The sequence below is a fragment of the Mugil cephalus genome, chromosome 11, assembly GCF_022458985.1.
Source record: "Mugil cephalus isolate CIBA_MC_2020 chromosome 11, CIBA_Mcephalus_1.1, whole genome shotgun sequence".
Taxonomy (NCBI): Eukaryota; Metazoa; Chordata; class Actinopteri; order Mugiliformes; family Mugilidae; genus Mugil; species Mugil cephalus.
The window spans coordinates 8,693,738-8,717,358 of NC_061780.1; the positions used below are offsets into that span (position 1 = coordinate 8,693,738).

Here is a 23,621-nt window from a genome sequence, read left to right on the forward strand (position 1 = left end):
ATTACATGCGGCTTTCCAACTCCAGTGATCACTACAGTGTGCAAATGTTTAGCAGAAAAAAAATAAAATAAAAAAAAAATGTTTTCTTAGGTTATGAGAGAAAAGTGTGAGTTGAAGGGAGAAAAGACACAAAACAGTGAAAAACTCTTCTTAAATTAAGACAGCACTGACTGTTTACAGTCAGTAAGCGATAAAACTAGAAACACACTACGTATGTGAGTCAGTCATTGAAAGGATAAAAAAAAAAGTAGCCTTCCTCATGGGTGACATTCTTATGAGATATTTTCCTCTTTAAGTATATGTTCACCGTGACAAAAAAAAAAAAAAAAACTACTGCAGAATGTGTGCACGTTCATCACACCAGAAAGGATTGGACACTCAAAGACCAGTGATATAGCATCATTGATGAGAACAGCAGTAATAGCAGGTAAACTTGTCAAATATACACAAACCATCAGCCTATACAACCACGTTCAACATTAATTTGTCAAACCAAAGCTTGCATGAAGACGTGTGTAACAATTTATCTGGTTTTCTCTCCGTGCAACGTTAACACTTCAAAGTGGTATTGATTATCTGCTCCTCCAATGTGCGTCTGCAGAGATAGCAACGTTTACAGAGTGTGGTAACAGACATGACATTCAGTAAAAAAAAAAACATCAGATGTTGCGCTCGCACTGTAGTGACAAATAAATGCCTTGTAAATTCTTACAATGTATCTATTCACCAACTTTACAAAAATGTGCGACTTGACTAACTGTTAACTAAAAAAAAGAAAATAAGTACGAGAGACATGAGGCACCGTTTCACTCTGCGGGTAACTACTACTGTATGAAAGAGCGCAGAATAATGGCAACAATTGCAGCGTGAAAGGGAGAATCGCTGCCACTGTGCCAATGCTTTTCTACCCTCAGAAGTGGTGCAGAGATGTCTCTTGCTGAAGCCATGTGAGCACAAGGTAAGCAAAAGGGCTTGAATGTAGAAGCATTCAAGCCAGAGAATACAGAGAAAGGGGAGGGGGGGATCAAAACAACTGGATTATTAAAAAAAAAAAAAAAAAGACAAAAAAATACTAATTAGCGCAAATATTTCTGCCCCAGATTCCATCTGTAGGTGCTTGCAAATGTCAAACTGCCAATTCTATCAGGTAGAAAACACAGCAGAAACATAAAGTAGTTACATGGTGATGTGAAAAAGGCCGCAGCTGTGTAAATATATGAAAACTATTTCTCTAAAAATACATATGAACACCATGACATAAGACTAAAATAGCGCAGCTGAAGTGATAAATCATAGTGACCAAATAAAATACCTCCCTCCCCAGTTGAATTGAAATTCTGGATTTTATTCAAGTCAGTACATTTTGAAGACTAGCAGGAGAGTGTGGCTCAAACTAAGAATGTCTCCCCCCGCCCGCGATCCACTACTCGGTCTAACTTGAAACGCGCACAGGCAGACATTTATGCCAGAAATAAAAATGAATAATTATCTTCACCCTCCTCTTCTGTGTGGTGGTTTCAAAAGGAGGACAGAAAAGAAAGACAAGAAGACAGAAACTGCAGTGAAATTCTTCAGGTCTATAGCTTATTCCAAGGCCTCAATCACAGTAAAGACGGGGTGCATGAGTAACGATCATTGTCCTCTTTAACAGAAATAAGAGCTTGAAGAGAAAAACTCAACTCAGTCAGTCTTTATATTTACAAGCTTAGAAATATACAGTGGGAGGGATAGAAGAATGGAGAAAAAAGGTTTAGCAAGAGAAGAAAGTTATTTACAACAGATTCTCTGGAAATAAGAACGTGTTAACCTCAGCTGCAACACAAATGTCCTAACTTCATATGAGAAACAGGATGCACAGCACACACACCCATGCGCTCGTGGAAGAAGAGATTGCCTACATACATCACTTCAATCACCCATTTTTGATGCACCAGTTTGACATTCTGGGACATGATAATCTGTTAAAGGTGAGACAGGGAAGATTTGTGGCATAAATGAGCATAAAGACTGGAAATGGGTAAACAACTAGCCTGGTTTATTCTGAACGTAACCAGGTAACCTCCCAGGAGCTCAAACTTCCTGGAGTGTTGTTGCCAGGCAACCAGTTGTGATTGTAAGAAATCACTTATTTTGTTGCACAGCAACAAAACTACTAATAATCCCTTCGGTTTGTACGGAGCAAATGAGATACAACTAATGGGAGGTGTCGTTTTTAGCTTCAGACAGAGGTGCCTGTTTCCAGTCTTTGTTAAGCCAAGCTTCATAGACTGTATAGACGGCTGATGTGAGTGAGTCGTACTGAGCTTGTGTAAATCTCAGCAAGAAAAACACATTTCCCAAAATACCAAACTACTGCTTTAAGTTTCTTCTTAGTATCTCGCGAGAAAACGTACTTTTCTCTCACCGTCTCAGGTAAAGAACCCCAAGAATCACACAAGTAGGTAAACACTAAACGTAGTATAGTTTAATTTCTGCTTGAACTGTCAGTGTTTTCTTCATACGGTATGTATCTCTTGCACCAAACTTATTGCAACTTTTATTTGCTGTATATGGAGCACTGGAAAAAAAAAGGAGAGATTGAGGGTTGTTACACAACACTCTGCACTATGTAACTGATAACCTCTTAGCTGTACTGTACAGTGGACGATGACTGAAGCATGAAGATTTAATCAGCTATTTACACACAACCTAAGGTAGTTTTAATTCACACTAGTTAACATAGTAAAGATATCTGGGCTCATACCAGCAGGGCTAACACACACTGCACTGCTAGATGTGTGGCTTGCGCTTCTCGTTCTGCTCGTCGCAGGTGACCGCTTCAGTAGCGCGGGGGTCGGAAAGGCCTCTTCTGTGCGTGGAAGGGACCGCCTGTGAACGGAGGACCAGAGCGCTTTCCCCCACGAAACCCCCTCATGGAGAGATCTTGGTTATGCTGCTGAGACGGGGTGCGCCCTCGCAGCATGGGTCTCTGCGGGATGGGGACGGAGAGCATTGGGGGCCGAGGGCTGGGCAAGTTGAGGAGGGGAACGGGGTTGGAGGTTTGGTTACGGGTCTGAGCTGGAGGGCTAGCGGGGGGTTTCTGGAGAGGAGCGGACTGAGCGAGAGAGCGAGCGGAGGCGCTGTCAACTGCAGGGGAAGTAGGTGTGGAGGGAGAGGTTGTGGAAGATGTGGGAGAAGGAGAAGGGGATGGAAGAGGTAGACTCAGAGGCTCCTTCACTCTGCCTAGTAAGGGTGGAGGGACGCCAGGGGTGCCTGGGCGGTGGAGGGGGGGAGCATGGAGAGGAACAAAAGCCTCTTTAATTGTGCCGGGACGGGGAAGTCTAGGGGGCTCGCCTAGCAATGACGACATGAGGGGTGGAGGGGCCACTTTGTTTCCTCTGTGCCCCACGCCACCTCGCTCTGAACCTTCAGGTCTGATCTGTGGAGGAAGAGATAGGGGGCGGTCAACTGGGACCAACACTCCCCCCACCATGACTGCAGAGGGCACGGTGGAGTGAGAGTGTGGGGGGGACATGCGCTGCTGTACTGGAGGAGGAGGGGGCCGCGGAATCGGCGGAGGAGCGCCGAAGAAGGCGGATGAAGGGGGGAGATGCTGGTGGAGGTGTGAAGGAGGAGGAGTCTGCATGTTGTCTGTGTGGTAGGGCATTTGGAACGGACTGTGAGGAGGGGGATGTGAGTGGGGATGGGGGTGAGGGGGGTGAAGATGTGACAGGAGGAGATGTGGGGGAATGGGAGGAGGCATGGAGGCGTTCATGTTCTCTGAGCCTCCGATGTTAAGAGGAGGGGGGCCGATGTGAGGTGAGGGAGGCTGAGCTTCCAGGTATTCCTCCTCTTCATACCACATCCCTCCCGCTGGCCGAATGCCGGCCCCTCCCCCTCGCCGAGAGCCTCGACCAATCACACGGATGCTCTCTACCGTCTTGATGCGTTCTCCAGCGAGTGGCTGGTTGGAGTAGCCTAGAGTTTGGATGGGTGCTCCTTCGGTGCAGGGCGACACAAGTGTCTCAATGCGATGGTACTGGCCCTCCTTCATGTCTGAAGAGTCTTGACCCTTTCCCTTGTCTTCTCTTCTTCCACTCAGGCCTCCATCATCTGAACCTGTGCTCGCCTTACGTGAGCCAGCAGAGACTCTCCGTTCTCCCATCGCTCTGCTGTTTCCCATCATTCTTAACTGGTTGTGTTGCTCATCTTTCTTACCCTTCATGTCACTGCTGGAAGAAGAGGAGACCTGCTTCCTCATGTTCATCACTTCATCGTCCTTTAATTTGGAGCTGTTCATTTTCCCAGCGCCATGCCGGGAAGAAGATGAGGTCAGGTAGTCTCCATCATTGCTGCTTCCTGATGGAGTGATGACAGCATCCCACGGCTCACTGCGGTACGCTGTGGGCGAGAGGTTATGGCCTCCAGACGAGCCTAGAGATTCTGGCACACTACCAGGTGTGTCCATGATCTCGTCCTGGGTTGGGGTGCCAGCTGCCTCATCTCTCACTGGGGTCCCATCCACCCCATCAGGACTGACATCCCCAAGAGCGAGGCTAAAACCCGGATTACCCTGCAAGAAACTGTTGATCTTTGATTCCAAGCTAGGGGGAGAGACAGAGGGAGCTGAAGGGCGAGGAGGGGGTGGAGGAGGAGGGGACTGCTGTCTCTCTTTCTCCCAGTCTCTGGTTCTGCCGGCTGTGTCTCGTTTCAGGCTGTTCCCCAGAGTAGGTTTTGTTTTTGGTGTGGTTGGAGTGAGCGGGGTTTTAGCAGTTGCTGATTCTGGGGAGGTTCTTGTGGCAGGAGCTGAGGTGGTGTTTGTCACACTTTGCAGAAGAGATGACAAACCTGTACAAGACACCAAAAACACAGAAAAGCTAATTAATTAATTCTAATTAAAAAAAAATATATAAAAAATCAACTTGGTCTGTTAAAGTAATAGTAACATGTGCGTCTAACCTGGTGTGTTGGTTTTAGACAGAGCATTAAGTATTCCTTCAGGAGTTATGTCAACACGTGACAGTATGCTGGCCAAGGCCGGGCTTGGAGGGGTTTGTTTGGAAGCTGCTGGTTGGCCACAAGGTGTGGTGGGGGTCCCAGGAGATGGACGAGGTGATGGACTAGCTGCTGAGAGGAAGGTGTGGACAGAAAGATAATTAGATCAGGAGATATTAAATGCACTGAACTGAGGTAAAGCTTGTGAAAAATAATAAGTCCTGTGATTATATAGGGGTCTTATCAACAAATCCATGAAAAAAATGGATTTATCTATGGATCTCTAGTTTAATGGGATTTAAATGGATTTAATAATACATACAGTAATATTATTATATAATTCAAGATATGCTGCTGTTATTTTCCTGCTATAGATACCACTGACTTGTTCACATCCAGTACAAGTAGAATCACATACATTTAAAAAAAAATGGTGATGCAACAATTGGGGCATAAAGACCTTTAAAGCTCATTATTCAACAGCAGTTACTTCAAGCACATACAAGTTCAAATAAGCTTCCTAAAGAACTCAAAACGTCGTGATGTAGTGTCTTAGTTTCTCACAGTCTCACTGGCATATCTGGTACTGTTTTTAATTGGTTTAAATCTTACCTTAGTAACAGAGAATATTATGTAACCTTGGAACAATGTTCATCAAGAAGCAATAAAATGAATTGTGGTGTCCCTCAGGGTTCTATTTTAGGTCCCACACTTTTTAATCTTCACCTGCTACCAATTGGTGTTATGTTATCAGGAGGCATGGCATACATTTTCATAGTTATGCAGACGATACACAGTGTTATATTGCCATGTCTCCTGATGACTGTGGGCCAATTGATGCCCTTTTTAATTATACTTTAGATAACAAGTCATGGATGGCAACAAACTTTCTACCAGGACAAAACAGGGGTCTTAATTATTTGTCCTGAAGCCCAGAGAGAGAAAGTTAAAACAAAATTTCAAGCACCGCCATTAACATTATGTCAGCAAGTGAAAAACCTCTGTGCTATATTCGATTCTGATGTTCGTTGAGTCACACATTAGAAACAAAACTAAAACTGCATTTTCTCATCTTTAACACACAACCAGAGTACAACCACTTCTCTCTCTCAAGCTAACATAGAGATACTGATGCATGCTTTTATTACATGCAGAATTTACTACTGCAATGCCCTACTTTCTGGTCTTTCAAAGAAAACTATTAGAATTATTACAAAACTCAGCTGCCCGAGAACCAAAAAGAGGGAATACATTGAACCCATTTTAAAGTCTCTGCATTGGGTTCCGGTTTGCTACAGAATTGTTTTTAAGAGCCTTTTATTGGTTTATAAAGCTCTTAATGGTCTTAGTCCAAGCTATTTACCAGATTTGCTCTTATCATATGAACCTCTTAGAACCCTCAGGTCTTGTGGTAGTGGCCTTTTAATAGAACCCAAAGTCAGAACAAAAACCTGTGGTGAGGCAGCCTTGTATCACTACAGTCACCATCTATGGATCAGTTCGCCTAAAGACCTGAGGGCTGCAGAGACTGTTGATATTTTTAAAAGCAAACTTAAGACCAACCTTTTGAGTTTAGCTTTTAATTGAATCTTCACCATTTATTTATTTATTGACTATTTAAAACTTTGATCTTTTACTGTTTTAGTATTTTTAGTCTAATTTTTATTGTACTTTTGCACTTTTAGAAGCACTGTTTTTAGTCTTTTTTTAACTTTGTGCTTTTATTTCTACTAATTTGATTTTTTTTTATTGACACTACGTAACAAGTGTAACACCTAAAAAAAAGACTTGTTTTGAGCAAGTGTCATCAAATGAAGCATCCATGTAGGAAAACTAACCTAAATAAATTATGGATTAAATTGCGCTCAGCAGAACAAATGTGTATTAAATGTAAGGAGAATATAAGAGAAGGGATCTGAAAGATCCATTAAAAATGTATCAATGTAATTTTGATAGAAGTCTTAGGTATTTCAAAACTGAAAAACAAATAAATAATTAAACCTATTCCTAAATCTGCAAAATCCGACCCACTGGTTTCTTTAAATTACAGAGGGATCAGTCTAATCAATACAACACATTAAATGATTCGACTGTGTATGAACAAAAGCAGGGCATGCATTAACCATATTCATGCTTTGTCTTTTATTGTGAGAGTCAAACCTGTATTCTTCATGGCAGATGTGAGTGAGCTGAGAATGGAGCTGATCTTTCCCAGGTCCACCTTGGCAAGATTGACTCCTAGAGGAGTTGTTGGAGCACTTGTAGCGGTAGCTGATGTGGGAGTAACTGGGGTGACTGTTGCAGCAGCAGAAGTGTTGGCCTTAGAGGCTTTTGTGGGCGTGTTGGGAGGCTTTGACGCCACATCTGACTTTGTAGTTTTGGGAACAGCAACGGATGGCTTGTCCTTTTTGTCATCTACAATTGAAAATAATAATTAATACAGACACATGGAGAGAAGTGGGATAATGCAACCACAGAAAAAAAAACACTGTGCAGCCACTAACCGCCCACTGCAGTACCATCATTCTCTTCATCAGACATGTCCATGTCCATGTCCATGTCTCTGTTGTCACTATGCATTTCTCCCTCATCCATGGCCTTGCCATCCAGCTCCGGATCCACCTGAGCTCTGCTAGCACTCATTGCCAAAAAGGGTGAATCAGAGCCGGTGGGGGACGGGGCGTCTTCAGATGGTGAGGGGATGGGAGAGTCCTCAGGTCCAGGCAGATTCGACTTGAGAGAATCCAGTTTCCTTTTGAGACTGGCCACACGGTTGGCAAAGGCATTGTACGCCTGGGTAAAAATGCAGAAAGACATTAAAAGACATAGGCAAACGTCACCTTTAGATCAAATCACTTCACATTCAAATTCAAATGTTCTTATTTACATATAGAAATAAAAATGTAAGTGTCTGTTACATCATTTAGAATTTCTCTGCCCAAAAACGGAATCATTGTATCTTTACACATGGCCACGACACCATAAAGTACACAACACTCACATTAGCCACAATCTTAACCTCCTTGTACTGCATCTCATAGAAAATATCTGCATTTCCCAGAGCTTCCAGCAGAGGTGGCCCAGTTTTCAACTCCTTCTCCATGAAGCTGACGAACTCCTGCAGCTTCAAACTGCCATCCTCAAAGTCCTTGGCAAACTTGTTCCCTCCTGCTTTGTCTAATAGAAGAGACAAACAGTTAAACACAAAGCTACCCAAGGTTTCTAATGTCTGAATACAGTGAACCCTCGTTTATCACGGGGGTTACGTTCCAAAAAGAACCCGCGATAGGCGAAATCCGTGAAGTAGTCAGCTTAAATTTTTTTCTACTGTTATGCTGCGTGTTTCTTCTTATTATTTTTAATTATTTTTATTTTTCATCTACCTCCCTTTTTTCGTCCCTTAACTGACGAGTTATATATCAAAACGTGCGGTCGATCGGGATCGGTATGCTATTACTTTTCTTTCCGAAATACGAATTTTTCGCAACATAAGTCCCATTCATTTTTCCATTGAAAATGAATGGGACGGCCGGAAAAAAAAAAAATAACACACAACAAACATGTTTTTTTAAAGGTCTACTGCTCAGGCATACTATCACCTAGAGACTTCATTTAAACTTTAAAATGTACACACGAGCCTTGTGTATTGGTGTATTAATCTGCGTTTTGATAGAACCCAATGCACTGTAAAATGCACTTTTTTTTAAAAAAAAAAAGCACTAAAAACATCGAAGAAGCGAAACAGCGAAGCCGCGAAAGGTGAACCGCGTTATAGTGAGGGTTCACTGTACAAGACACTGGCAAATATCATAAATTCAATGTTCCTTCTTTTAGCGTGCACACAACAGCGATGCATGTTTTGACAAGGCATAAAGAACACGCCAACATTAGGGTAAAGAGCAAAACACGTGTGAAGATGCAGAAATGAACGACCTTTAAGCCTCTTTAGGGCCTCTGTGCTGCACACATCCACCCTGAGAGCGGCCAGCTGCTTCTCCCTGAACTCTTCTTCAGCCACCGCTTGCTTATATTTAGACAATTGTTCAATGAGGGACTGGGGCTAAAAAGAAAAAAAAAAAGAACAAAGATGATGAAACATTACACAACTTATGGCATTTAAAAAATATATTCCAGGTCAAGACAAAAAAAAGACTTACTGTGAACTCTGCCACAATCTTGGACTTCAGGGCAGCTTTGGAATTGGCCGGAGCTACTGTACATAAAAAACAAAAAAACTTTAATACTTAAAACTTAAAGAAGCAATTTTAGATTTTATTTACATGAAAGTAACAAACTGACCAGCCGCAGGAGGAGTCGCCTCCTTTATCTTCTCCTTCTGCTTTTCTTTTTCTTTTTCTCTTTCTCTTTCTCTTTCCTTCTGCCTCTCACGCTCCTTTTCCTTTTTGTTCAACCCAGCTTTAAACTGGGAAATGACCTCCTCTGGATACACACTCCTCTCCTCCCAAATGGTAAAGATCCTTTCCACTGACTTGCGGACCTTCCCATCTCTAACAAAGCATAATGAACATGCACATCTCAATACCAGCAACATTTTTGTTCTTTTTAACGTATTAATTTTTCAGTCATAGCATTCAAAATTTGAAAAAAACAAAAACAAAAACAAACAAATGTAATGCTGGCATAATAATCCAGCAGAATAAAAAGGATGCGCTTACTTGATGAGCTGCGCAGCATTTGGAAGGACGTCTGCGAAAGCTGAACGATACACAATGGCGTTCTTTCTTTTGCAGTTTTGTATCACGTCATTGGCAAGGTAGAAGAGGTTCAAGCGGTGATTGTTGTCAGCTGGAATAAAAGGGCAGACAGATAAAAGAAATTATTAGAGTTAAATTCCTCTGGGTTGTTCTGACTGTAAAATGATGGACGGGATTTACAACATATCTGTAGAAAGATTTAGGGTTAAATTTCAGGTAACTTAGTATAACTTTTTGTGTTTCACTTCATTCTCTTTCCTTGGTGCCTGTCTGACTTCAGATGATGTGTTATCAAATAAAGATGAATAAAAAGAAAGTATGCATTTCGATTATCTAATAATCTCTTCAAAATAATTAATATACATCAGCATTAGTTCTTATGTCAATCAATAAGGAGCAAATAAGTGCAGTTGAAACTCAGTAAAGGTCATTTACCAACAAGTTTCCACATTACACTCTGCCCACTCTAAATAAATAATCCTGCCTGTTATGTGATCCCTGAAAAATATCCTCAATACTCTTTTGTTGTTCTTGGACATGTGGTTATATATTATATAACTCTCATCATCTGACTGAAAAAGTATGGTTTGAGCTGTAGTATGTAAACTCAAACATGCAGACAAATAACCATTAAGGTTGAACTAACACCATCATTCACACAACTCCTCTTGATAAACTAGAGCAGACGTAGCTGATATTTGGCTGTAATATCAGAAGTGACTTAGAACTCCTTTCAACACCACAACTAATATAATGTGATGTGATATTCTGTGAAGGTTCTCAGTTGTCGAGGTCATGTTATATCTAAAACCTATATTTCTTACAATGGCAACTGTACTGGATAGAGTCACCTTGAATCAATTCATCCTAGTGGCTTGTTCAGTTCTTCTGGAAATTACTGGGACACTCTGAGAGGTAAACATTTGAGCTTCTGGCTAAATTACATTTTAATAATTTACTCAAACCCATCAATAGCTGCAATATTTGTTATGTTTAAACTATGAATATCATTCACCATGAAGGCTCATATTTCTCTCTTAAACAGACATGCGTTGTTGTAGGTGTTTTGTGTACTTGTCCACTGGTCTCTGACTTTGTCTGTGTGTAGGATCATTATTCTGGTGAAAGGACAAACAGGTGACCTTCAACTTCTCTTGGATAAAATGCACTATGAGTTGTCTAAGGGAGACGACCCTGAACCACAAGATTTCCACCACCATACACACTTCACAGTCGACGTTGGTTCTTCTACCAAAAAGCTATTTTTATCTGCAGAAAACGTGTCTGCTGTTAATGTTCCCAGACCAGTCTATGATGGATAAACCTGTTCACAGCTCCTTATTCCAAAGGACCATGTTCTCTAACCAGCTGCAGCAGCTCTTATGTTCTGGCACACCTCCCCTGCAAGTCAAATTTGTGCATATCTCAGTAATTGTAGACGCATGAATGACTAGAGCAGTCACTTAAAAACACTGAAATGTAAAGTTTTTGGAAATGCGTCGACTCGAATCCACCTGCAGCCATTTGCATCTAAACCACTGACTTACTTAGCTTTTTTCAAACAATCTGGAACGAATTTACTGTCAAAGACTTGTGAACAAACTGTGCTATGGCATAATGTGTTCATGTAACAGATTATTTATTTAAATTGTGAAAAAAATATGCAAAGTTTAACTCTCATTGAATTATATCACACGCACTGTGTCAAAGAGATTCAAATTGTTCAAGTCATTTGACTGAAAATGATAATCTCAACAATATAGCAGTTGGCCGTACAAAAGTCACCTCCATAGTCACATGAATTTGATATTAGTTGGAAACGAGTGTCATTGCTTCATTGCTTCATGTCTAAGTAACATCCACATGAATCTCAGGTCCAAAAGTTTCCCAGTAAAACACTGAATTGTCACAAGATGATTAATGTTAGTCACCTCTCCTGTCAGTGGTTTTAATGTTATGGCTTCTGACCAAACATAATTAGAATAATGGAATATCAAATAACGAAGGTCACATTACCACTACGTACAGCCCTATGCGTATCTTAAATAGCCTTCAATAACAATGCTAACCATCCTGACACAAGTCAACACACTCGTGTACAAACAGAATAAGCAGTAAGTTCCTATTAAAAATTAATACTTAATAGCATTTCATTAAACAACCTAAACATTGGCATCTTATTTTCTAACAACAACATTTGTGACGTCCTATTTGTTAAAATGTCAAAACGGCCTCAACCCACGACCGAAATCACAACCGATTACAGAGTGAAAATGTCAAGCTCCTAACGCTGAGGGAGACTTTATTTAATATAAACTATGTATAACTAAGAGATTAAATGGGTACGGCACTCAACAATACAAAACGAATAAAAGGCTCTGTATTGTTTATTTACACATATAATTTGACCTGGAAACCAGACTCAAAATAACGTAATACATAAGGTAGTACAAGCTGCATGTACCACCACTCATGTATGAATACAGAAGGAAATAGTTTCTCTATTTAAACATCATTCCTCTTCTGATGTTGTATTCACACTCATTACATCCATAATCCACACAATCAAGTCATTTCTTTGGATATCGGCATGATGAGTAGCTTTTGGGGATGTTTTGGTCTTCTTTATTTTGTCAGGCAGGTCCTACTTAGGTGATTTTTTTGATTGAGACCAGGTGTGACAGTAACCAGGTCTGGGTGTGCTAGAGAAATTGATCTCAACCCCAGTTAAGTTATGTTTTAACAGGAGCACAAAAAACTAAGAAATCAGAAAGGGGCCGATCACTTTTTCCCACCACTGTGAATGGATGTGTATGTGAATTCTGCTAAATCCATCCATAGAACACATCACCATATGGGCTGTGGCTCAGTAGGTAGAGCAGACTAACCAGAGGGTTAGCGGGTCAATTCCCACAAAGTGCCACATGCTACAGTGTCCTCGAGCAAGACACTAAACCCCCAGCTCAGTGCATGGTTGCGTGGCACTGGTGTGTGAATGTGTGAGTGAATGTGTAGATGTGTCTGTGACTGTAAAGCACTTTGAGTACCAATAGATATAAAAGGCCATTTACCATTTGATAACGATGCACAGTACTAATGAAACATCTATATTGTATCACAGAAGTGTGCATCCAGCATCATTCCTGTCCTCTGCACATGTCAGAGAACTGATCAACACAGGCCCTGATACTGAGACCACAGCAAAGACTGGTGGTTTAGACTTCTGCGTTGAATCGACGCAGAAGCTACAGCAACAGCGCAGACCCTACTGTCCTAACTGACATGCACCTCCCCAGAAATGTACCTATGTGTGTTTCTGCTTTAGTGTTCCCAACTGTTTCTCCGTCTCTGCGATTTTAAATTGATTGTTTTGAATAAATTGAAATGGAAACATACTGAGGAAAGGTTAACTGAGAGATACAAACATTATTATGACTCGTCTTCAGCCAAACTTCGGCAAAAGTTTCAGTTGCCATTGAAAGTGAGAGTTGAAAGTGAAACAAGTAAAAGTAGTAAAAACACAGCGCCAACTAGCGTGTGGCGTTCTTACACTGAGAGTCAGACTGAGGAGCACACAAGTATAAATGGCTCACACCAGCATAGGCAAGTTACAGTGTCTTGGCCTGTAGTACTCTAAAAGAGACTTTAGAGTGTAAAACAAGTACAACTTAACCTAAAAATATCATAAAAACAGTAAGTTGGCAGTAGTCACTAAACGGACATTTTTGACTCAACCTGGTATAACTGAATTTTTGTCAACTCACTGTAGGCAACACATTAAAAAAACAAAGCCCATCTAAAGACTAAAGAAGATTGTCTTCACTCATAATGTGGTTACCATACAGCTTTTTAAACATTTATGTAACACTTTTAAGGAACCTGAACCTGCTAAAGACAACTACCAGTAATAAACGATGAACAGGACACTGACTGCTCTCCATCAGAATACAAAGACTCAGCCGGCATGCAGGAGTTCATTGTGTATTGTCAGCACAAGCTTTTATCTTGCTTTATTCTGTGGGCAGTGATGCAGGGTGGGGATTTAAAAGATGTCCATGCGGTGGTTTGAATGAGACTGACTGTTCAAACAGAAGCTCCTCGCTGCATAAATTAAATCTACAAATTTTAGGGTGCAGAAGACCTGCAGCACATCGGTTTTACAGATTAGCCACTGTTACAGAGGTTCTCCCTGAAAAACTCCACATCTCAGAAAATTAAATATTCGCACAGTGACAACATGTGGTGGTCATATATTTGGCTTTGAACATTTGTACTGATTTCTTTTCCACATGTGTAAGTTAACATGTTTAAATTGGGTTGAGAATGGAAAACAACTGCTGAAAAAGGGACTATTTCTAAATGTTGCCATTAACGGTAATGCACGATTACCGACGTTTTTCAATTTCATTAACATCATATTACCTTTAAAAAAAAGGTTCAGGCAAACACAATCAAGAAACCTGTTGAATCCTGCCTCACACAAACCTCAACAGTAACTATGCGAGTTGGTTTATTACACAGTTAAAGTCGTCAGTTCATGCTAATATCATACAAATTTTTTCGTACCAATACGGACCAAGAACTCACCCAACTTCCACTACAGGGACGACTGAATACAAAATGTAAATCTACTGCCCTGTGCAACCAGAACAACGTTGTCTGTATGTTACACTAGCACTTTTTCTGGACTATGGCCTTATACTTGAATACAGCCTTATACGCTGTGAATATTTATACATTACCTGGGTATTTCTTGCACATCCATTCACATCAGTTTCTTTATTATTTAAAGGAGACTTACTGTATATTCATTGTATACTTTATATTGTTTTTTTTTAGTATCTTATTTTGTTAAATTTTGCTTATTGCACCAAAAAAAGTATATTTCAACATAAATGGCGATAAATCATATTCTCATTCCGATATTATTCCCAAAGGAAGTAACAATGTAGCCTAATCAATACACAAACACTTTGACAGTGCAACAAATTCCTTTTTTACCAGGACAATATAAAAGCTCATCTAGTCTTCAACAAGTGCTAGCAACACCCCTGACATTATTTAATCCTGCCTTCACCAACATCAGTCCAACCAAAAAAACACATGGGCTCCTCAGTCTGCTCATCTGGGCTCATACTAATGGCTCATACTAAGATTAATGTGAACGATCCACCGAACCAATCACTAGTTCAGGCTCCCAAAAGCAACCAGCTTATAACCACAAATGTCTACGTCACTCGTTTATTAGAGACAATGCACATTTCTGTGAATGCAAAGTCTTTCTGGGGTTAGTAATATGGTGAGAAATGACAAAAAGAAAGCAAAAGTGCATCTATTAGTTATGAGTGAAAACAGATGAGTGAAAACAGAAAACAGAGCTGTGCACCACCTCACATTGACTCCACTGCAGAACTGTCACTTGGGTTCAATGTTAATAAAAACAAAAAGATTATTATTGTCATACCCTACTAAAAAAGGAAGACATTAACTTTTTGGCTGACAAAAACTCCAATAATAAATAAAGTAAATGAAAGTGGAACACATCTGTTCAGGATCACTGCCTGTAGCAGCAAGTGTAGCATTTAAATCTATGTAGTTCTGCAAATAGCTGCAGGGTTTGTAGTTTATCAACAGTAACAACATTATTACTGTAACTCAAAGTAGACCGTCCATGTTGATAAGGTTATTAAAGTTTAGATGTGTATCTCAGCTTTTAAATAATATGAATTACCTGGAACATATTGTGGAAAGTCGTTGTCAGTTCAACGAACTAAACCAAAACTCATAGAAACATGAGCGCTGCTAGTGGACAGTCCTGCTCCAAACTATTAGTCACTGCATTACAAATTGAATCATGCATGTGACTAACCTTCAAGGAGAACCGTAAAGCATCGGCTCTTTGACACACACACATACACAGTGAGCGAGGTGGGCTGGTTTACACAGACCATGGACCCATGAGGCCCGTCTGTAAACACTGCTAGCAGCTAAACGTTAGCTTAGCGGCTACATTTAAGAAGTAATAACAACGCCAACGTTGGTTTTCAGATGTGCCGTTGATGAAAAATCCACTTCGAGAGTGAATTAATTACTCGTGGCGCCTTGCTCTGCATTGCACTCCGCTAAACGCTACATCAAAATGCTACGGCTGAGTTTTGCAGCGCACATCACGGTCATAACAGAAATCCATTTGAATTAGCTAAAGATAGCCAGCTAGCTAGCAGCTTAGCTCCAGAGCCAAGGTACTCACACTTCTTGAGCCACTTCATCCAGTAGCGAACGATAAGGCCGTGGTGTTTCTTGTTCTCGATGCACCAGTTTGAAAGCCCTTGTATTGACTCCATAGTGTTGGATACTCCTTGAAGCCGCCGGTCCAAAGTCGCCTCCAGTGCAGCGTTGGAGCTTCGGGCTCCGTGGCCACTCGCAGCCCCAGAACCGGCCGCCATCTTTCCAGCTCTCTCTGCTAATGGGGGCGAAGGAAGGTGCGACTGTAATGAGGACGACGGGGAGGAGGGGGGAGAAACACGCCCCCCATCCCTTATTTTAACAACACACTTAACTAATGTCTAACGTGAAATGATCTGCACGTTCATTGCAAGAATATTATATATATATACACATTAATAAAATAAACAAAAATAGACAAAAGTCGGTTACATTAAGTTTATTAAAGGCTTGACTGTCATGTTACAGAGAAATAAAGCTACAGCCAGAAATGAACTCGCTTCTCCAATAGAAAAGTGAATTTGGAAACCTTAAATTCTGTGTTATATCCGCGTAATGACTACAGCATTACACAGATATCACTCAAGACTTTACCTAAATGTTTCATTTGTTTTTATAACTTGACTCAAATGGGGATTATTAACAGTAGAGATGGGGCGTTCGACACAAAACATCAGTCAAAACATAATCTGATCTCATCATCCACATCACATAAAGCCCTGGGTAAGCTTCACATCACACAGTGCAACCTGTCTGACCGTATTCAATAATACATAACAAAATATCTGACAGAACGGCCTACCACCAAAGAGATAAACGCTGATGCAGACCTACACACACATACCGTCGTACACACTTATCTGTTGCACATTCTCACGCAAACATCCACACAGGTTTAATTGTTCCTCCTTTTCTACGTTTAAGTCTCTTAAGCAAGTCTGTGTCCCTGCAGGTGAAGCCAGTGAGGGTCTGCTGGATGTGAGGCTCTGGATCTTGGAGGAGGGGGCCACTGATTTAAACGAGGCGCTCCGATGGCAGCCGTCAGTCGTCTGTGCTGTCCAACACACTCTGGCTGAGCGCTAGGTCCCAGTAGTGTTCTGTGCCGTGCTTCTTGAAGTGTTCCCTGGCCATGCTCTCTGTGGGGCACTGCTTGAATTTCATCTCCCCAAAACTACGCTCTTTAGCTGTTCCCTGGGGAGCAAAGAGGAAACATTAGTTCTTAATTAAAAAAGAAAAGACTTCATCTTCAACTTCATTTCAAAAAATGGGCAAAATGTGTGAGCACTCACCTCCCAAATCAACCAGCACTTGTTGTTTCTCTTTGTATCGTCGTCACCATCTGGGTCTGATTAAGAATAAATGGGAAGTGGTTTAATACCACAGACATGTGTCCAAACACATGTGAAGACTCAAACGTCAAGACAATCTTACCGTCTCTTTTACTGTTGTGCTCCTCCCATTTGATTCTGTGGAGCATCAGCTTCTTGAATTTTTTCTGTGACTTAGGACCTGAAACGGACAAATAATTGAATTTTAAAACTTTAATTATCATAATAAAATGTTGCCAGGTAAGATTGTACAACTGAATTGAAACTGACAACAGGTCCCGTAGATGAGAATACATCTAAAAAAAAAATGCTTAAAAAAATGATGAATAACAACCAGAACATCATCTAGTACAAAAAATGCCATCATAATGACAAAGCTGAGAGACAATATAATATAATATAATATAATATAATATAATATAATATAATATAATATAATATAATATATTTTTACACCATTTACCTGACTGATAAAAAAAATTCACTTTGCCATAATAATAATAATAATAATAATAATAATAATAACAATAATACTAATAATAATAATAATAGTAATAACAATATTTCCCCTCTCAAGAAATTACAATCATGTTATTAAAAGTACCCTGTTACATATATATAAAAAAGCATTGATTAAATTAATTTGTCTGTGTGTCTCTTACCTCCCTCCACCACAACAAGGTTGACGTCTCTGTGCAGAACTACTGTGCCTGTCAGGTACAGCTGGTTGGCATTGGCCTCCACTTTAAACTTCTTAGCAGGATTTTGCAGGTTGCGGATCCTGTACAGGGACAGTAAGGTGCTTAAATTAGATACAAGTGCTGCATTATATTTTTTAACTGCAGGATGAGCTGCTCTGTCAACAAACACATACCTGTACACTGAAATGTAAACGCCATCAGTGAGGTCTTCTTTTAACTTCTTCACCTTCTTCTCTTTTCTCTGCTCTGTTGTGAGTTTGCGAGCTGCATTAGCTTCCTCATGAGCCCTGCAAGAAAGAAGGCCTTTGTTGTTCACAGTTTATCGTACAATATGTGCGCGCAAGAACAGAATAACTAAGTAATAGTAGGAGTTGGAGAAATGAATTGTGTTACTGACTTTTGTCTCTTGGCCATTTGAGCTCTGACATGGGCCTCTACTTTTGTGGGGTCCTGAACAGCTTCCGTGCCCAAGACTCTCATCAGGTTGGAGATTCGCACTGAGAAAATAAAAGTAAACATCAGCTTTATTCTGTTTAATGCCTAACACAGTATTAGTTTGTAATGATTGTGACGCCTACCTTTAGGCTCTGGGGGAGGCATCAGTCCCAGTCGGACCTTCTCTTGCACTTCTTTTTGACCCTCCCTCCGGGTCTGCCTCCGCAACTTCTTCTGTTCTTTCTTTGTCAAGTAAACGCCCAGAGTTACAGGCTTATCTGTGTCAACTGAGGAACAAAAGACAACGCATTACTGACCAAGACGGGAAAAAGTTTGTCAAAGGGGGTAAAAGATGTACATAAAACTACCTTCATGAACTAATACTAGGGAACTATTACCGGTTTCATGATAATGTTTCACGTTAGTTTTACCGTTTAAATTTTTTTATTATCATTAAAACCGTGTCTGATTACTGCACAAAATAACTGACGATGATACGGCTGATTTCTGGAAAGGCAGCAGCACTCAGATGCCAGCAATGTGCAGCGGTTTCCTCTGAAAACATGGCAGAAGGCACCTGCACAGCACAGGCAGCACGTCTAACTTGATGAGTCACCTCCATGAAGACCACCCTCAGCTATACCGTGAGTGCAGGGTAAGTTAACTTGTAGCTGAATGCATGACGTAGGGAATAGAGAGAATGTCCTGGTTTGTCTGTCAAACCTTCCTATAGTTCGTCAATAAAGGAAACTGAAGTTTTAAGTGTTATCTAACGTTATTCCAAATAAAATACATATTATTGACGAAACGTACGTCGCGTGCAGTAGGCAAACCCAGTGATGATACGGCTGCTACATCATCAACTTCATTGTGTGCATTTTTTTTTATTTGTTTTTCAAAATAAAATTTGGTTAAATGATTTCAGTATTTTCTGAACATTTTGAGCACATTCCAACAATACGGTCATAATAACGATAACCTTGATAATTTTGATCATAACAAATCATGAAATTTTCATATCATTACTTCTCTAATTAGAACACATTTTGCAAAAAGCTGCACCTATAAAAATAATCCACTTCATCAACGGTTCCAAATGCATAAGCACGTGTGCAGCAAAACCTTTGAGGGAAGTGTGACCAAAACAAGCAGTTCATCTGTTAAGTCATGACTGGAGCAGGTGATGAAATTTACACACTTTCACAGACAGATTTCAATCAATCAATAAATCTAGCGTGCAGAGTTGGTGCTCTCCATGATGCATGATGCTTGTGAATACTTTTTTCCCCTCAGTGTTTTCTGCAAACTTTGACTGTGGGTCTTGATGAACTATAACTTGGAGGAAAATAATAATAATAATAAATAAACTATAAATAGGGAAACTGGTCCTTTTTCTGAATTGAGTTTGTTTCATAATTGTATCTTTATAACTGATTTAAATGTACTGAATGTATTTCCACCATTAACAGACATCATTGAGGCACATGTGTTTTGAATGCCTACATTTTTACCTTGCAGAGACTTACCTGGAGGTTTCATTTGAGCAGGATGTTCAACCAGGTTGGTGACACCAAACAACACTAACTCTTCGAACTTTGTTTCTGGATTTCTTCATGAAATAAAAGGAGAAGCATACTGGTTAACTGCAGTAACTTAAAAAAATGATGCATTATGTTCTACAGCTTCAAAATATGGTGTTAAAACTGACACCGCGCTCAGTGTTTAGTAACAGCTGAACATCCTTACATGTCCATGTTGGTGGGCAAGATGTAAGAGTCCCACCACTCAATACTGGGCACCTCCCCTTCTCCAATTTCTTTTCTCGGGGCAATCAGTGCCAGCTTGGTGGATGCCTGGATTCCTGTTTTCCTTGCTGCCTGGGCAATTTCATTTTGCAACCGTTCCAACTGGGCCTGAATAAAACCAAGAATAAGATTGATGAAAGATAAAAATTACATTATGAAGTTTTATCATTTGCAGATTTGCAGACATGGGACAATTTGTCAGTTGTAACGAACCTTTGTTCGGATTCGCTGAGCAATCTTCTCAAACCGTCCCTGGTCATGGAATTTAAAGCCCTTGCGTGGACGCTGAGCAGGTGTAATAAACACACGATTGTCAAAGTAGGACGTGGACTCCAGGTCCTCTCCAGGCTTTTCCTTCAGCTGCTGACGGAACTGCTCCCTCTTTACTGCTCGGATGTTAGCTATACAGGAAGAGGAAAATGGTGTGAAGGAGCGTCATCGCAAGAAAAAAAGAAAGCGTGTGTGTCCGTATACAGGGCCACTACATACATATACCACATACCTTTGAGAGTGGGCATGCGGTGTGTGAGCTCAACCTCTTTGCCACTGGCATCCACAGTTCTTCCTTTCTCATCCAGAATGAGAGGTGTTGGCTTGTTCACCTCTTTAACTTCTACTCTCCTATAGTTTCACACACACACAGAAAGCAGTTTAGATTTACAGTGCCCAAGAAAAAAATAAATATAATCCCCAGGTTTTGTGCTTTTATAAATCATATATACTCTAACAATACTCACGGTGGAGCAATCCCCATGGCATGTAGATTAGCTAGAGCCACTAAGTTCTGAGGCCCAGTGTTCCCCAGGGCTCCGAGGATACCAGGCTTCATGGATAACTGGGACTGGATGCGTGCCTGTAGCTCAGCAGCCTTGCGGGCCTTCTCGATTGCGTCATTCATGAAGCTGGCTGCCTGGGAGGGGGCGATGGATGAGGCACCACCACCGGCTGCAGCGCTGCCAAGAAGCCGTGAGACTGGAGGGGAATCCAGCTGTGACTGAGGGGTGCGAAAAGGAAAATTATAAGAGCTCTGCAATACCGAATGCACTGCCTGAAAGGGGTTACAATTGCTTTTTAAGAAAAAAAAATCATCTTACTGTTGCACCAGGGACTGAAGATGAAAAGCTCAGTTGTTTCTTCCTCTCTTCTATCTGTCTTGTGGCCGCCTCCATCATCTGTTTGATCTGTTAATACAGAAAATGATCAGCTAACAAATCACACAAATATCAAAAAAGCATTGGTTAATCGACCACATAATTACTATATACAATATATTACACTTTCAGTACCGTACCTGCATTTTAGTGAGCATGCCAGGGCTCTCGGATGGCGGTCCAGGTATGACCTCAGGTTCCTCCACCTCCTCAAAGCGAGGAGTCCGTTTCCGCTTTACGACTGTCCCATCCGCTGAGTCGTGAGGTTCTTGCACTGCACCTGTATCGCCCTCATCACCAAAGACATCCTGAATCAAATAAAACACAGAAACAGTACTTAAATAACCAGATATTGCAATTAAGACAATTAAAGAGTATTTTATCTTATTTTATTTTATTAATAATCTTGTTGTAAAAAGGAAAAAAAATCAACCTTAAGGTTTAAGTCAAAGATTGACCCAGATAATGTAATCAAATTTATAATGGGGGCTAAGGTGTCAAATTACTCAACACCCTGCATAAATAAATACAATAAGAACGATGAAATGTCTGCATGAAAGATGAGGTCAAACACATAATAATATAAAGACAGTAAATTTAGACAGTGTTTGTTTACTTTGACGTTTCTCTTGCGGTTTCTTTCTCCCGCTCCTTTGCTGCCACGGGTGTTGCGACTCTCCTCCAACGCTTCAAAAAGACGTTCCACAAAACCACCAGCAGATTCATCAAGGAACGGACGCAGCTGGTCTGAGAAAAAATGAGCATCAAACAAGGGGCAAATAATCCAGTGTCAGTTCTTTCATCTCTGTCACCACACAATCTTATCACAGAGCGCTTTACCCTGCGCAGAAAATATAAGTCAAGACACATAAGGATTTTAGTGGATTTGCCTGACTCACACATAAGACTTCTGCAATAACCTGAAACTAAATTTAAGTAATTTTAAAAGTAGCTGTCTTGACAGTTGGGGCAAAAAGACTGTGCAGTGGATCTCACAAGTTACCTTGTCAGTAGTATAGAATAAAAAATGCTCAGTTTGTTGATGCTCATAAAAATTTTACTTGAATTAATTTACAACACATATACATTACATTTCTTACACGATATTCACTGATTGTCCTGATAGGATATACAATGACAGCTTCACAGTCATCCCAAAGAGCAATTCTGACATCTGAGATACCAAATGACTGCTTCAGTCTTTCCTTATGCTGTGAAGACTTGATATCTGTCAACTGCATCAACGTGTACTTGGACTTGAGGCAGTTGTCTCAACAGTGTCAGTAGACTTACCTATGGTCTTCCTTTTGTCCAATCCCTTTCCCACACAGTGCAAAGCTGCAGTGACCACGGTGGGCTCTGAGAAACCCAGGACCTTCTTCACTGTGCGCTCCACCCATGGCCTCAGCTCCTCCACCTCCCGCTTGGGAAGAGACATCTCTAGCTCTGCGGAGCATCACATAATTCACAACATGTAACACAACCATTCACCAACACCGATATATCACACTATCCTCGTATAACACCTCCGTCTTGGACTAAATCAGACCTACGTGATGTCCCAAACAAGAGCTACATGAGCATAAACACACTCCGTCATCCGTCTATCAATTCATCCATCCTTCTTAGCTGCAGCTACAAAGAAACAAACGTTCACGAGTTACTAACTCAACAAACTCACACAAGCAGTCAGTCCAAAACATGGTATTTTTGTCAGTTCATAACTGTTTTATTAGCAATGGTTACATGGATGTGCTAACCCGGAGCAACATATACGCTAAAATCAATCACATCCGCCAAAACTCCCCGGGTGCTTGCTAGCAACCGTTAGCACCCTGCTGTATGCGTGCTACCAACATAAGCGAATAACTGCTCAGTTAAGCTGCCAAACCTTTCAAATAGCTCTTTGTTTCTCGACAGTCTGTACACGCCGCGAGAGTAGAACAAAAAACAACCAGTTTTAGCCGGGTAAATCCCTCAGACTGCCAAGTTTTCTACTAAACTTTCTGTTTAGTCGCGCCGTTCACGCGACGTTTTAGGCTTATAACCCGGAACAGGAAGTGAGCACCGACTCTTCTTCTTCTTCTCCTTTGCGGCCTCCACTCACTCTTTTGGGATAAAAACTTTCTGTTTCCCCTATCTGCAGATGTGGGGATCTACTCACACTTGCATCGGCTTCTCTTTTGGCGACATCTGTTTATTTTAGAAAACTGTGAAGGAAATTAAAGTTTTAGATTGTTTCTGACCAGGAAAATATTTATGCATGCATATTTATACTTATATGCTC

General features: G+C 40.8%; 2 protein-coding genes across 4 annotated transcripts; both read right to left on the minus strand.

Moving 5' to 3' along the window:
* Window positions 1-383: 383 nt before the first annotated feature.
* Window positions 384-16,156, minus strand: rprd2b (regulation of nuclear pre-mRNA domain containing 2b). 3 transcript variants are annotated; one of them, XM_047598338.1, is made up of 10 exons: window positions 15,940-16,156; window positions 9,651-9,780; window positions 9,274-9,482; window positions 9,132-9,187; window positions 8,908-9,034; window positions 7,976-8,151; window positions 7,494-7,767; window positions 7,135-7,389; window positions 4,939-5,106; window positions 384-4,827 (listed from the first exon to the last, which is right to left on the minus strand). In XM_047598338.1, the coding sequence occupies exons 1-10, from the start codon at window positions 16,133-16,135 to the stop codon at window positions 2,819-2,821; spliced, it is 3,600 nt and encodes a 1,199-aa protein (XP_047454294.1). In that variant the 5' UTR covers window positions 16,136-16,156; the 3' UTR covers window positions 384-2,818. The 3 variants fall into 3 exon arrangements, with proteins under 3 accessions (XP_047454294.1, XP_047454293.1, XP_047454292.1); XM_047598337.1 differs by having other exon boundaries at window positions 4,939-5,103; window positions 7,479-7,767; XM_047598336.1 differs by having other exon boundaries at window positions 7,479-7,767.
* Window positions 16,157-16,338: 182 nt separating this feature from the next.
* prpf3 (PRP3 pre-mRNA processing factor 3 homolog (yeast)) lies at window positions 16,339-23,399 on the minus strand. The gene is made up of 17 exons (XM_047599582.1): window positions 23,226-23,399; window positions 22,628-22,780; window positions 21,951-22,081; window positions 21,475-21,642; window positions 21,278-21,364; window positions 20,921-21,177; window positions 20,686-20,804; window positions 20,397-20,584; window positions 20,125-20,291; window positions 19,905-19,987; window positions 18,522-18,665; window positions 18,341-18,440; window positions 18,117-18,230; window positions 17,905-18,023; window positions 17,346-17,423; window positions 17,204-17,259; window positions 16,339-17,105 (listed from the first exon to the last, which is right to left on the minus strand). The coding sequence occupies exons 2-17, from the start codon at window positions 22,770-22,772 to the stop codon at window positions 16,956-16,958; spliced, it is 2,106 nt and encodes a 701-aa protein (XP_047455538.1). The 5' UTR covers window positions 22,773-22,780; window positions 23,226-23,399; the 3' UTR covers window positions 16,339-16,955.
* Window positions 23,400-23,621: the final 222 nt, after the last annotated feature.

Excerpts from the sequence above, each read along its gene's own strand:
- rprd2b (XM_047598336.1), bottom strand. The coding sequence starts at position 16,135 with ATGGCGGCCGGTTCTGGGGCTGCGAGTGGCCACGGAGCCCGAAGCTCC. Across the intron at positions 9,483-9,650 it reads AATGCTGCGCAGCTCATCAA|AGATGGGAAGGTCCGCAAGT; the intron begins GTAAGCGCATCC and ends ATGCTTTGTTAG. Across the intron at positions 9,035-9,131 it reads AGATTGTGGCAGAGTTCACA|CCCCAGTCCCTCATTGAACA; the intron begins GTAAGTCTTTTT and ends TTTTCTTTTTAG.
- prpf3 (XM_047599582.1), bottom strand. The coding sequence starts at position 22,772 with ATGTCTCTTCCCAAGCGGGAGGTGGAGGAGCTGAGGCCATGGGTGGAG. Across the intron at positions 20,805-20,920 it reads GCCATGGGGATTGCTCCACC|GAGAGTAGAAGTTAAAGAGG; the intron begins GTGAGTATTGTT and ends GTGAAACTATAG. Across the intron at positions 17,106-17,203 it reads AGTGCTGGTTGATTTGGGAG|GGAACAGCTAAAGAGCGTAG; the intron begins GTGAGTGCTCAC and ends TTTGCTCCCCAG.